Source organism: Mobula birostris, chromosome 16, assembly GCF_030028105.1.
Source record: "Mobula birostris isolate sMobBir1 chromosome 16, sMobBir1.hap1, whole genome shotgun sequence".
NCBI lineage: Eukaryota > Metazoa > Chordata > Chondrichthyes > Myliobatiformes > Myliobatidae > Mobula > Mobula birostris.
In genome coordinates, this window is record NC_092385.1 from 79416602 (window position 1) to 79431427 (window position 14826).

A 14826-nucleotide genomic window follows, 5' to 3' on the forward strand; every position below is an offset into this window, starting at 1 on the left:
GCACAAGGTAAATCTCGAACCAATCATTTCCTCCATTGAGAATCATACATGTCATCCTTTGCAAGGAAGTTTCTTTTGCATGTACATATTTTGAATCCTCAGCCAAGGTGTCTTGTTTTTCACAAAGAAGTTGGGAAATAGCATCAAAACAGAGGCGAATTCTGGCAACAAACTGCAAGGGCTCTATTGTATTTTCACACTTGTGCTGAATGCGCACCTGAAGGAATTCTCCCTCTCGAGCCAGACAGATAGCACTGCAGGTAATCCTTAATATCAGCAAAACTGTACTTTAACAGCAGCTTAAGAACAATGGAACGAACAACAGGATTTCAATCAACTGTGAAATCAAATGGTGAAAGATTACTGGTAAAGTACTGATCTTTCTGTGAGTCATTGGATTGTCCCGACTTTTGAATGACTAGCAGAGACAGCAGATCACCAACCACTTCTTTTGTTGGTGGCAAGTCACCTTTGAAGCAGACCACGGAAACTCCCTAAGCTCAGAGGTCAACTTTCATGACTTTTATATGAAAATCTGTATTAAAACAAACAAGTTTATTGACAGACGTTACCCAGAGGGACAGAGAAGATCCCCTCCAGAGACTCGAGTTATAATTATTATTATGTTACCTTATTATAATTTGATATTATTAAGTTACTAAGTAAATAATTGGTAAGTATTTGTATGTTAAGGGTACACATATTGTTTAGCGTAGTGCCCCCAGTAAAAAAAAACGGTTGATACACTATTAAAATAAAAGGGGAGGAGTGTACCATATAACCTACTGTATAATATAGGACCACTTTATGTTGTACCAATACATCGTATTGAGCATGCACTATTAGACGCATATTGATCTGTATATATATGTTCAGTCCAGGTTCCGTAAGTAAAAGCCCCTGTTAACTTAGCTCCAGTCTCCAGCGTTTTTCTTAATGATATTGTTGTGTAAACGGCCACATACACAACACAAACCAAAAGCCGTGGATGAATCAGGAGGTACGTCATCTGCTGAAGGCTAGATCTGTGCCATTCAAGTCTGGCAACCCAGAAATGTACCAGAAAACCAGGTATGATTTGCGGAGGCCTATTTCAAGGGTGAAGAGACAATTTTGAACAAGTTTGGAGGAGATATCAGATGCACAGAAACTCTGGCAGGGTCTGCAAGACATTACTTCCCACAAAGCGAAACCCAATAGCATGTATGACACTGATGCTTCACTATCAACTGAACTCAACACCTTCTATGCCCGCTTTGAAAGGGAGAACACAACTACAGCTGTGAATATCCCTGCTGCACGTGATGACCCTGTGATCTCTGTCTCAGAGGCTGATGTTAGGGTGTCTTTAAACAGGGTGAACCCTCGCAAGGCGGAAGGTCCCGATGGAATACCTGGTAAGGCTCTGAAAACCTGTGTCAACCAACTAGTGGGAATATTCAAGGACATTTTCAACTTCTCACTGCTACTGGCAGAAGTTCTCACTTGCTTCAAAAGGGCAACAATTATACTAGTACCTAAGAAGAATAATGTGGGCTGCCGTACTGACTATCGCCCAGTAGCACTCACATCGACAGTGATGAAATGCTTTGAGAGGTTGGTCATGACTAGGTTGAACTCCTGCATCAGCAAGGACCTGGACCCATTGCAGTTTGCCTATTGCCACAACAGGTCAACAGCAGATGCAATCTCAATGGATCTCCACGTGACTTTAGCCCACCAAGACAACACAAACACCTATGTCAGGATGCTGTTCTTCAACTATAGCTCAGCATTTAATACCATCATTCCCACAATCCTGACTGAGAAGTTGCAGAACCTGGGCCTCTGCACCTCCCTCTGCAATTGGATCCTCGACTTTCTAACCGGAAGACCACAATCTGTGCGGATTGGTGATAATATCTCCTCCTCGCTGACGATCAATACTGGCGCACCTCAGGGGTGTGTGCTTAGCCTACTGCTCTACTCTCTATATACACATGACTGTGTGGCCAGGCATAGCTCAAATACCATCTATATATTTGCTGATGATACAACCATTGTCGGTAGAATCTCAGATGGAGACGAGAGGGCGTACAGGAGTGAGATATGCCAACTAGTGGAATGGTGCCACAGCAACAACCTTGCAGCTACTTTTGATGGGAGGGCTTTTGCACCTTCTGCGGAGATGCAATGGTTGTGAGCGTCAATGTTTGACAATCCATCCTGGCATTTAACCAGTTGGTAATCAACCCGTCTTGGCTTAAGTGCTCGAAAAGTGTATGGAGATGAGATACGTGTTCGGATTTGGATGCACCGACAACATGTATGTCATCTAGGTAAACAAAAAGAAAACCTAAGTCTTTTAATACAGAGTCCATTCGCCATTGGAAAGTCTGTGCTGCATTTTTCAGCCCAAACACAATGTGCAGAAACTCAGAGAGGCCAAGCAGGATTATCACTACCACTTTGGGAATGTCCTCTAAGTACACAGGCACCTGATGGCAGCCCCTAACTAGACTGACTTTGGGAAAAATTACCTTCCCAGCTAAATGTGCTGACAAGTCTTGGATGTGTGGGACTAGGTAACACTCTCATTAGGGCGTTGGTATTCTCCACATGGACATCATTGGACTTAGGGACCATATCGAGGGGCTGAAGCAACACTCACAACACGCAGGAGGAACTCAGCAGGTCAGGCAGCATCCGTGGAAACGATGAGTCGATGTTTTGGGCCGGAACCCCTCGTCAGGACTGTAGAGGGAAGGGGCAGAGGCCCTATAAAGAAGGAGGGGGGAGGGTGGGAAGGAGAAGGCTGGTAGGTTCCAGGTGAAAAACCAGTAAAGGGAAAGATAAAGGGGTGGGGGAGGGAAGCAGGGAGGGGATAGGCAGGAAAGGTGAAGAAGGAATAGGGGAAAACACAATGGGTAGTAGAAGGAGGCAGAACCAAGAGGGAGATGGTAGGCAGCTGGGGAGGGAGCAGAGTGAAATAGGAATAGGGGAAGAGAGAGGGAAGGAATTACCAGAAGTTGGAGAATTCTATGTTCATACCAAGGGGCCGGAGACTACCTAGACGGTATATGAGGTGTTGCTCCTCCAACCTGAGTTTAGCCTCATCATGGCAGTAGAGGAGGCCACGTATGGACGTATCTGAATGGGAATGGGAAGCAGAGTTGAAGTGGGTGGCTACCGGGATATCCTGTCTGTTGTGGCGGACGGAGCAGAGGTGCTCGACGAAGTGGTCCCCCAATCTGCGTCAGGTTTCACCGATGTAGAGGAGGCTGCACCGGGAGCACCGGATGCAATAGATGACCCCAACAGACTCACAAGTGAAGTGTTGCCTCACCTGGAAGGACTGTTTGGGGCCCTGAATGGTGGCAAAAGAGGAGGTGTAGGGACAGGTGTAGCACTTACGCTTACAGGGATAAGTGCCGGGTGGGAGATCCGTGGGGAGGGACGTGTCGACCAGGGAGTCGCAGAGGGACCGATCCCTGCGGAAAGCGGAGAGGGAAAGATGTGCTTAGTGGTGGGGTCCTGTTGAAGGTGGCAGAATTTGTGGAGGATAATGTGCTGGATCCGGAGGCTGGTGGGGTACTTCTCTCCCCTTTCTCAATCTCTCGGTCTCCATCTCTGGAGACAGGCTGTCTACTGACATCTTCTACAAGCCCACTGACTCTCATAACTACCTCGACTATACCTCTTCCCACCCCGCCACATGCAAAAATGCCATTCCCTATTCCCAGTTCCTCCGTCTCCGCCGCATCTGCTCCCAGGATGAGGCTTCCCGTTCCAGGATATCTCAAATATCCTCTTTCTTTAAGGATCGTGGTTTCCCTTCTACCGTCATCAATGATGCCCTCACCCGCATCTCCTCCATTTCCCGCACTTCGGCTCTCACCCCATCCTCCCGTCACCACTACAGGGACAGAGTTCCCTTTGTCCTCACCTATCACCCCACCAGCCTCTCCTACTGCCATGATGAAGCTAGACTCAGGTTGGAGGAGCAACACCTCATATACTGTCTGGGTAGTCTCCAGCCCCTTGGTATGAACATAGAATTCTTCAACTTCCAGTAATTCGCTCCCCCTCCCTTCCTCTATCCCTATGTCACTCTGCCCCCTCCCTCAGCTGCCTATCACCTCCCTCATGGTTCTGCCTCCTTCTACTACCCATTGTGTTTTCCCCTATTCCTTCTTCACCTTTCCTGCCTATCACCTCCCTGCTTCCCCTCCCCCACCCCTTTATCTTTCCCCTTACTGGTTTTTCACCTGGAACCTACCAGCCTTCTCCTTCCCACCCTCCCCCCACCTTCTTTATAGGGCCTCTGACCCTTCCCTCTACAGTCCTGACGAAGGGTTCCGGCCCGAAACGTCGACTGATCTTTTCCACGGATGCTGCCTGACCTGCTGAGTTCCTCCAGCGTGTTGTGAGTGTTGCTTTGACCCCAGCATCTGCAGAGTATTTTGTATATCGAGGGGCTGGTCAGCCAGCGAAGAACATCATGTCTTTCTAAGTTGGCAAACTCAGCCTTTGCAGTTGGCAGCTTTTCTAGGTCCAGTCTACGCATGTGGGCATGGACTGGCAGGCCAGTTGTGAGAATGGCCCTGTGACTGAAGTGGAGGATGTGGGTGGTGAGGTTTGGAAATTCACCCAGCCGTCAAGTAACTCACATGCAGTGACGTGCATGCTTGACAGTCATTGTGAGGACTTGCTGGGGAGCAGGGTAATGATCCGAAGTCTTTGACATCCATAAGCTGGCAGTTCTTAAGATTGACTAATGGGAAATCCTCATGGAGCAGAGGTCTAGCAAATTCAGCCAGGACGAAGTCCCATGTGTAGCGTTGCCCACTGAAGCAGAGTGTTATGTCACCTGTTACGTCTCGTATGTCTGGATCCTGCGGTCATTGGAGGCCTCCAGCAAGGTTCTGTTGCTTTTTGCCTTCTCATCAATAGGCAATGCTGGCAGCACAGGCACCTGAGCCCCGTGTCACACAGGAGGCGTCGCCCTGAAAGGGTGTCCGTAATAAACAGTAGACAACTGGAACCCGCAGTCTTCACAGACCTCTGACGTCCTGATGCGTTGGCACTGTCAAAGTTGTAAAGTGGTCAGCACATCCCAGTATCTGCTAAGAACACAGACCCAGCGTCGTCTGTTTGGCAGCTGTTGGGGGCCTTGCTGACCAAGCTTATAGGGGTAAGAAAGGAGGAGGAATGATGCACCACTGCCTAGCTGAGTGTAGACTGTCAGCCATTTTAGCAAGCCCCTATGGTCCTTCACATGTGGGTTAGTGAGGGCTATGCAAACTTTATCAGGCATTTGCTGCATGAAGAGCTTTTTAAAAATAAAACAAGGCTGGTTATCTCCCAGGAGAGACAGCACGTGGTCCATTAGCTCCAACAGCTTAGCATTGCCAAGGCCGGGCAAGGAGAGCAACTGTTTGCTGTATTCAGGCTCTGATGGTCCAAAAGTCTGTAAAAGGTGAGTTTTCCGCAATCGGAATTAATCGTGTTCAGGCAGGTGTTTTAGTGGACTCATCGCTCTCACAGTCATGTGGTTACTGAGCAGCACTACCACATAGAAATACTTGGTGTTGTCGGCTGAGATTTCTGACAGCACGAATTGGGCCTTGGCTTGTGGAAACCAGGCAATGGCATTTTGCTCCCAAAACTCTGGCAGTTTCAAAGTGATTGCATTGGCCGACATGGAATTGTCCCAGAGCATCGGGTTCACCAGTGTAGGTTTTTACAAATAAAAATGGCAGAGGCATTTATGTTTAAGAAAAACAGTAGTAGCTCATTTATTGTGCTCCAAACGCTGAATACAAAGCATGGTAACAGTACTTCACATAATTACGTCATCACGTCAGAACAGCCTCTTAAAGTGACCCCCAACTCAATGTCGGTGGCTGTGAGTTATGTATGTTTCCAGCTATTACGTTACCCTACAATGGAAACAGCAATGAAGAATCCTTCTCAATCTGTTTGGCCAAGGACCAACAGAGATGGAAGATCTTCAGTGTTGTCCTAAATGCCAGTGGCGTAATGGGCAGTAAGTAAATAGGCAAGATTAAGGTCCCAAGACGTGTCCAAGGAGCTTGAGGATAACAAGAGAAAAATTGTGGAAACTACATACATGGCCCCTTGACTTTAACATAGGAAGATTTGGTTTAAATTGACTGTTTCTTTCACATTTAGAAGCCTAAAGCTCACATTGAGGAAAATAGTGAGTATCACTCTCGAATAACAATGTTGACCTCACCTCCTACCCTTGGAGGGCTCAGAGTAAAACTTTACGCTTTATGTAACAGCACCCTGGGATAAGGTCGTGATCGCGTGGCTCAGTACTTAGCCCAAACCAGAATTTTTTGTAGCTTACCACAACTGCACTTTGTTTGGCTGCACAGGTATTGTCTACTTGTGCTGAATACATGCCAGATCACAGACCCATCCCCCTCCGCCACCCTCCTAGTGAAGCTGCAAAGAATCACCCTCTTGTCTTTTGCGTCAGGAATCTCAATTCCCAGCCCTGAATGTTCTTTCTTATCAAAGTAATGCCTGTGTGAGGTAGCCAGGTGCTCTGCTCTCACAAGACAACCCATCATTTATTGTCCTCTGCAGATGTACACATTTTCCCCTTCACCAGTGTCTGATATAGTTTTTTGGCAAGATATTTTATCTCATACTTTTCATAAAACAAGTGGAAAGCTCCATAAAGTTTACCTGTCCAGGTCCAATATACTGACAATCAGCATTTTCATCACAACCTCCTCGCGTGCTCAATAAACATTCATTTATTTCAGTGCAGACTCGCCCATCACCAGTCCATCCCATGTTGCATTGGCAGGTTACCTTTCCAGGGCCTAGATTTAAACATTCTGCCTGTAATAGAAAAACATACGTAAAGGTTGCTGACAAGAGAAAATTTGCAGATGCTGGAAATCCAAGTAACACACACAAAATACTGGAGGAACTCAGCAGGCCAGGCATCATCGGGTAAAACAGTCAACGTTTCGGGCCGAGACCCTTCATCAGGACGGATTTTGTGTGTGTTGTAAGGGTTGTTGGACCATTACCTACGGTAGCATTGTAACCCTCCCATTATGCTCAATTAGATGAATCATTTCTGATCTCAGTTGCTGTCACTAAAGGGGTTTATTAGCCTCACTCTATTTGCCAATAGCTGTTACAGTTAGTTTTAAATGTGGCTCATTTACTCAGTTTGCAGTGGAATGGCAGAACAGAATGTTATGAACTAGCCCAGAACCTAACAGCAACAACTAAGTTCAAGGCATGCTCACATCAGGCCAACTTAACCACAACAGTCATCACATGCCAAACTAAATATTGTGTGAAAAAAACAGATCATAGAGGAAATCTCAGCTTTGTTTTTTTGCAATATTTTATATTGATGCTGAGAATGAAAAGAGGAAAACACATTGCCAATATTCAGAATGTTCAAAATCCAATATGCAAGAAAATAAAAACATCTAGGTCTATGGAGATTGCTTACAGAATCCAACTTTTGTGTAAATTCTAGTCAGAATTTGGGGAGATATGGGAAGAGTGTTGCTGTTGCACAATCATCCATAGGTAATGCAGAATCCCAGGAGCTCTAAGATTTGGAATTATCCATTAGAATTTTACCTCACAATGTAACTTTGCTCTTAAGTTATAACTCTAGGAAAGAAAAACACCTATTATCCCAGCCATCAGGAAGAGTATCAGATTGGCTTGGAGTCCATGGCCTCTACTGTCTTTGGGCAAGCATATGTTCATTATTTGCATCTACCCAAAAATATGAGGAATGCAAAGCTCACTGTAAATGATCCACTCACATTCAAAAACTGTAGTTAGTCTAGACCTTCAAAAGAACAAACGTTTAAGAGATGGTCGATTTACCATAGTTTATTTCATAGTTTTTGATGGACCTTTCCCAGAGTGAAACACAGTAATGACATTTCTGTGTTATTTAGTACCCCTGCAGAAATTCAACCAACCACATCTTTGCAAGACTTCAGCTCCAGAAGGAATGTTGCTGAGGAAATTACCTGTCACCATGCATTTCCAGGATCATACTGCCCTGAACTGAGACTCACTTACCTTTAATCCTTCTGTCCCCTATTCTCACCATGAGACTACCAATGGATTCCAACCCCACTGTTCTCCATTAGGTCTGATCTCCCAATTCATTTCAACCCACAACTTCCTGACTCCCCACTCAAACTCTTCAATTGGCCAAATTCTTTAATCTTCTGAACTTCCCAATCACTTGATTTTCCTAATTCCCCAACCTACACAATTACCTCATCCCAAGTCAGAACCACACTCTGATAAGGCACCGATCTCCAGCCAACAGAGATTTACCTTACCTCACTCATGCTAAGCATTTGCAGTCCACTCCACCTCCTCCTTTCTAGCAGCCCCATTCAATCCTCATGAGTGGCACTTCTTCCAACTCCCTGGACCAAGCCTCAATCCTAAAACCTATATTTTCTTTGTGCAAGGTACAAAGGAGCTCCATGCATTGGCAGTTCAATGGTGCAATATAAAGTCACGAAGGTCTTTTACACCACGCAATAACTTAAAACTTGCATTGCTAATTAATAATTATTTTTTACAATCAACTCAGCTTCTGAACTTGACCAAATCTCACAGTGTCCTCTTCACCAATTTTCCACTCTTCATTAGACACCAATTGCAATTTGACCAAAACTTGCCCATACACATCTTATCCCACACTAAGACTCAATACCCATGCACAGGCTTAACTTTAGCTCTCAAATCCTAACCCCTCTACATCCTTGCCCTCATTTACAAATAATGCTGATTTACAAACCAAATGCTGATAATGGAATTAGTATAGATAGGACTTGCTGGATGGCATGGATGTCACAGACGTTTGGGCTCTATGGCAGCGTAGAGATTAGCATGTCCCTATTACAGCTTGGGGTGTCAGAGTTCAGAGTTCAATTCTGGCATCCTCTGTAAAGGATTTGTGGGCGATTCTTCAATTAGAGCTAGTTTGACTGCTTGAAATTCTGAAAAATGGAATTTTGTGAAATTCTGTTTTGTTTATGTCATAACCTTTATTTTTTGACTCTGGAATGAAGACCAGATCAACTTTTGATCAACTTTTTAAGAGAACTTTTATACTTTAAGGCATTTGTGCAGAGTGACATTCATGGGAGAATGTCAAAACATTGAATTTAATTTTAAATTAAATGACAAACAAGGGTTTCAAAGTTAACCCTACAAATAAAAACCATGCCCTTTAATAAATTTGTTTAACCCATTTTTAAGTACATTCAGGATATATTTTTGAGACACATTTTCTTAAGTGTGTCAGTCTTTTCCTTGGCTAAACATAAAACATTTGTTCACTAATTAGACTATTGGAATTTTAACCCTTTTTGACAGAATGCTGATTTTGGCATCAAAGTACTTGACTCCAGGCAGTTGAATTCAAACCAATATTTCCCATTATATTTCCCATCCAAATATGCACTGTGATGGTAATAACAAACTACTTTTGACATTGTCAAACAATGGCTTTAGTTTAACTTTAACTGACAAAACATCTGTCCAACTAGAAAAAGCAACACTTACAATTAAAAACACATCCTTACACTCTGTACTATTTAACAAAATTTCATAAGAAATCACAGTTTCTGAGGCTGGCGGCTAGAGAACCTTGTTAAAAACATGCACATAGAGCATGAACATAGGCAGCCCAGCTAAGCTAGGCGTTGTCTAGTCCTGTAAAATATAATGCTTACAAAACAAAACATCTGCCTAATCCTCCCCAACTCTGGAACAAGCAGCAATTAAAATTTCAAACAGATTATTGAGATCATTATTTTTCAACTGTCCTTTAGAGAGCACTTTAAAACAAAAACACTGACAAAACATTTTCTCAATCCACTATACACTTTTTTTTTAATCAGTAAGGCTTATGAAACATTCACAGAAATCTCAACAACTGTAAAAAACAACATCTGAAATTTAAAGCACTATCTTACAGTCTCCATTAGTGCAAAGGTGAAGCCTCAGGAAGACAGAAGTTATTCTGCTCTTGTTGCTGGCCTACAAGAGATTCTGGTGGGCATTTCTCTGCTATAAAACTTAGTATTTCTTATTAGCAGCCCTTTTGTTTCCTTGATTAACTCTCCACTGCCATCTCTTCAGTCTCTGCTCGTGCATTGGTAATTGTGAAATGATTTTACGTTTTCTTGTCTCCCTTCTTTGTTTGCATTTCTCTCTTTCTCTTTCAAGGTACTGCTGATATTTCTCTGGTTCTTCTTTAATTATGTCTCTGCATTTGTTTTTGATTGGACTGCTGATGATTTTGTGGCCATCTTAACAACTTCACCACCAGTTGTGTGATGGTAATGACATAGCCAACATTTTCTTTAAAGAGTGAAAAAAGACTAGCACTTGCTAACTTGACTGGATAGCTAGCTTGTAACTGTAATTTAAATATACAGAAATAAAGTGAAAACTCATTTGGTAGTGTCACATAATAAACATACTTGCAAATTAGGGGGTATAAATCTTTAAATTACTCACATTTCTGGACATCAAAATGACATGACAGACACATGCTCCCCTGTCACGTCTCATTTCCATGTTAACCACATAAGCAGTTGTTTGAAAAAAACTTGATTGGTCTCTAAATTGTGTTGCATGTTGGTAATCACAGAAGTGTTGGGGACTACAGATCTTTGTCATAAAAAATGCACAAGTTGTATGAAAAATAACCCTCATGAATTTTACATTTGTTTTTAAAAGTCCTTGTGAGAAAATAAAAACTAAAAGTTTCATGAAGTTAGTACTTATTATCAGTTTATTTTGAAGACACAGTTACAGAGTCTGGGTAGAGGACAAGCCCAATATAGTAAAATACCAGCACATTCAAGTTTTAAACTCACTTAATAATTAAGAAAATATTATTTATGAAGTATAGTGTAAGAAGTTTAGGGTTACTATTACCTAACTTTTAAAACTACAGTACATGTTTTTGTAAATACTACCTTTTTCTTGAAAATCTTCCCCAGGGACAGAAAAGTCACCCTAATTAAAGAATCACCCTTGTACATCCTCCCTCTGGGTGCTCCAGTTTGTTCCAACAGTCCAAAGACATATGGGTTAGAAGGCTAATTGGTCATTATAAATTGTTCCGTGATTGGGCTAGGGTTACCCCAGGGGTTGCTGGCTGGTGCGGCTTGAAGGACCAGGCAGTCCTATTATGTGCTATATCTATAAATAAAAATAAACTAGACAATGGGGTGACCCGTTGGGGCACCCTTTGAGAGAAGGGTAGTGCAGTCTGATGTGACCAGAATGAACATTAAATTTTCCTGAATGCTATTGGTATCACTTTGCTTTGGAAACCGAAGTGGAAAACCTCAGTTTATTAAAGAAGAACAACGTGTAGTAAAGCAAATATAGCTGCTCCTCATTTAATGAAGGACACTTTTGATGGCATTATTTCTGGTTTAACTGCCACCCTTTTGCCTCTCTGTCATTCAGGAGATGTGCAGTCCTTTCATCCCCCGTCTCTTCATCTCTTCTGCTGTTTGTTGTTTGTCTCTGATCCTGGAGACGTGAATGCCTCTGTTCCTCTGTCTCTGTCTTCCTCTGTCTCTTCTTCTCTCATCTGACTCTTTGATCCTGGAGTCGTGTGGCCCTGGCCTCATCTGATTCTTGTTCTCTCCCTCTCCTTGCCGCTTCCCGATGACGTTTGGTGTCATCTCTTGACCATAATGTCCCCTTTCCCTTTCCACGAGGCATAATTAGGCTGACCATTTTTTTTACCCTAATGCTGGATAGAAGATACGAAGCACAACACCAAAGGATGCTGATTATTCTTGATGATGTGGTTGGCGCTCTCCTAAATGGAGGTGATATAGTCATCGCTGTCCTTTGACTGCAGCAAGGGGTTTTATGGGTGTCTCGAAATACGTCATTACAATAAGATTTAATTATCTCCTATTGATGGGTGGCAGTTAGATCTGTCCCAATCCTGCACATGCCGATGTGATTAGCAGAATGTGATCCCTCGAAATAGAGCTGCCCTGCCCTTTTGCTCCAGTAGATGTCGCTGCTGAGGCTGGCCGTGCGCATGCGTCGGGCTGTCGCATCCCAATTTCCATGATGGCCGATCGGGTCTCGGGTTAAAAGGGAGCCTGTTTATTTTGGCCAATGAGCAATTTTTTATATATATATATCCCTGAACTTTGCCCGCATTCTGTAAGTTAGCGCATTTTAATTCGATTTAGCCAAACAAGGTGCCGCTGTAATGCACCGTTTGCACTAATTGGAGGTCACAAACAGACAAACAGACAGACAGAGCACGAGAGTTTTAGTAGTATATAGGTAAAGGGCTTCTTTCAATGTTCCATTAGTCCGTGGCTGTATAACTCCTTTTATTGTTCTGACCTTTAGCTCTGCATCTGATTAGTCTTTTACTCCCAAGCAGTACTTACTGGTTCTTCTCTCACCTTATTCCTGCCAAGTGCATAAGCTGATCAATTGTTAATGCATAGACAGACAACAGAGATGGTGGCCTTGCTCACATTCTCAGTACATCCTCCACGGTCAGGCTTTTGACAGAGATCCTCGGCTTCACAGGAAATTCCGTCACCTTCATATCCATCCTTACAGAGGCATCTAGAGAGATCACAAAAAGCTTAAATTTAGAGCTTATTCGAAACAAACGGTGCTGGATCTCCAATGATATCGAAATCCAGTCTTTCAGAAAAAGCAGGGGCTGAAGAATTGGCAGATGGAATTTAGTGCAGACAAGTGTAAAGTGTTGCAGTTTGGGAAGACCAACCAGGATAGACAGGTCCTACACAGTGAGTGGGAGGGCACTGTGGTAGAACAAAGGGATCCGGGAATACAGGTCCAAAATTCATTGAAAGCGGCATCACAGGTAGATAGGTCATAAAGAAAGCTTTTGGCACATTAGCTTTCATAGATCAAAGTACTGAGTAAAGAAGTTGTGATGCTATGTTGAAGTTCTATAAGACCGAACAATAAGGGCTAATTTCTTCTACTCCTGTACTTCTACTCCCCGAGCATGGGCAGAGACTGAAGACGGCAGCACCAGTAGTGAGGACAACACTACTTCACTTTCTTCAATATATATTATTTTTGTTTTCCACTATTTTTAATCTAACTATTCAATATACATATATATATACTTAATGTAAAAATGTACTTATTTTCTTTCTTTCTATATTATCACGTACTGCATTGTACTGCTACTGCGAAGTTAACAACTTCCACAACACATGCTTGTGATAATAAAGCTGCTTGGAGTATCGTGTGCAGTTTTGGTCACCTTCCTGCAGGAAAGATGTAAACAAGGTTGGAAGAGTGCAGAGAAAATTTACAACAATTTTGCTGGGTATGGAGGGCCTGAATCATATGGAAAGATTGAATAGGTTAGGACTGTATTCTCTAGAACGTAGAAGATTGAGGGGAGATTTGATAGAGGTATAAAAAATTATGAGGGCATAGAGTCATAGAACATACAGCACAGAAACAGGCCCTTCAGCCCATCTAGTCTATGCCAAACCATTTAAACTGCCTCCTCCCACTGATCTGCACCAGGACAGCAGCCCTCCATCCCCTACTATCCATGCACCTATCCAAACTTCTCTTAAATGTTGAAATAGAGTTCGCCTGCACCACTTGTGCTAGCAGCTCGTTCCACACTCTCACCACCCTCTGAGCGAAGAAGCTTCCCCCCACGTTTCCCTTAAACTTTTCACTTTTCACTCTTAACCCATGACCTGGCTGTATTCCCACCCAAACTCAGTGGAAAAAGCCTGCTTGCATTTATCCTGTCTATACCCCTCATAATTTTGTATACCTCTATCAAATCTCCCTCAGTCTTCTATGCTCCAAGGAATAAAGTCCTAACCTATTCAACCTTTCCTTATAACTCGGGTCCTCCAGTCCCAGCAACATCCTTGTAAATTTTCTCTGTACTCTTTCAACCTTATTTACATCTGTCTTGGTTGTTTTGACTAATAATGCAAAACAATGCATTTCACTGTGTGTTTCAATCTATATGTGACAAGTATATCCGAATCTCACTAACGCAGACAGGGTAAATGCAAGCAGGCTTTTTCCACTGAGGTTCTGTGAGACTACAACCAGAGGTCATGGGTTAAGGGTGAAAGAGTGTGAAGCGAGCTGCCAGTGCAAGGGTGGATTGCAACGTTTAAGAGAAGGCTGGATAGCTACATGGATGGGAGGGGTACGGAGAGTTACTCCGTACAGATTGATGGGACTCTGCAGCTTAAGTGGTTTGGCACAGACTCAATGGGCCAAAGGGACTATTTCTATGACTCTATAAAGCATGATCTTTCAACTTGGCATCTAATACCTGGAAGGAAATGTCCTGTCAATGTAAACTGCTGGATACCTTTCAACTTACTACCCACAGCCAATCAGATCACTGGATCGTTGCCTATACGCCAGGAAGGTCTGGAGTGCTGGGTCACAGCAGAGTGGTGAACAGCGCAGGTGCTACGGCTGTGTTGATGACTATGGAGGGACGGGTTGTGCACTGGAAAGGCAAGCAGTGGGCCACAGCTGATCAGAGCTGAAAAGGAGACATGACTAGAGTGCTTAACTACAAGATGGTGGGCAGTGAACAGGTTGTAAGGGAAGCTTTGCTAGGAAGTTGCTGCTCTCTCTGACCTATAAGTGGCACCAGTGATGATGTATGGGCAAACACCTCCCTCATGCATCTCACCTGCCAGATTATTTAGGGAGAACTAACCAACTGTATTAAAAGTAGAATTGCTAATAAAGTGAAGACATGTGGCTGTA

General features: G+C 43.4%; 1 protein-coding gene across 2 annotated transcripts in view; it reads right to left on the reverse strand.

The window, feature by feature from the left end:
- stab1 (stabilin 1) overlaps positions 1-14826 on the reverse strand; it is a 341714-nt gene that overhangs the window by 190199 nt on the left and 136689 nt on the right. For both annotated transcript variants that reach the window (XM_072280942.1, XM_072280940.1), the window contains exons 24-25: positions 12555-12648; positions 6700-6858 (exon numbers count right to left, since the gene is read on the reverse strand). In XM_072280942.1, coding sequence (XP_072137043.1) covers positions 6700-6858; positions 12555-12648 — 253 coding nt within the window. The remainder of the gene's footprint in view (positions 1-6699; positions 6859-12554; positions 12649-14826) is intronic.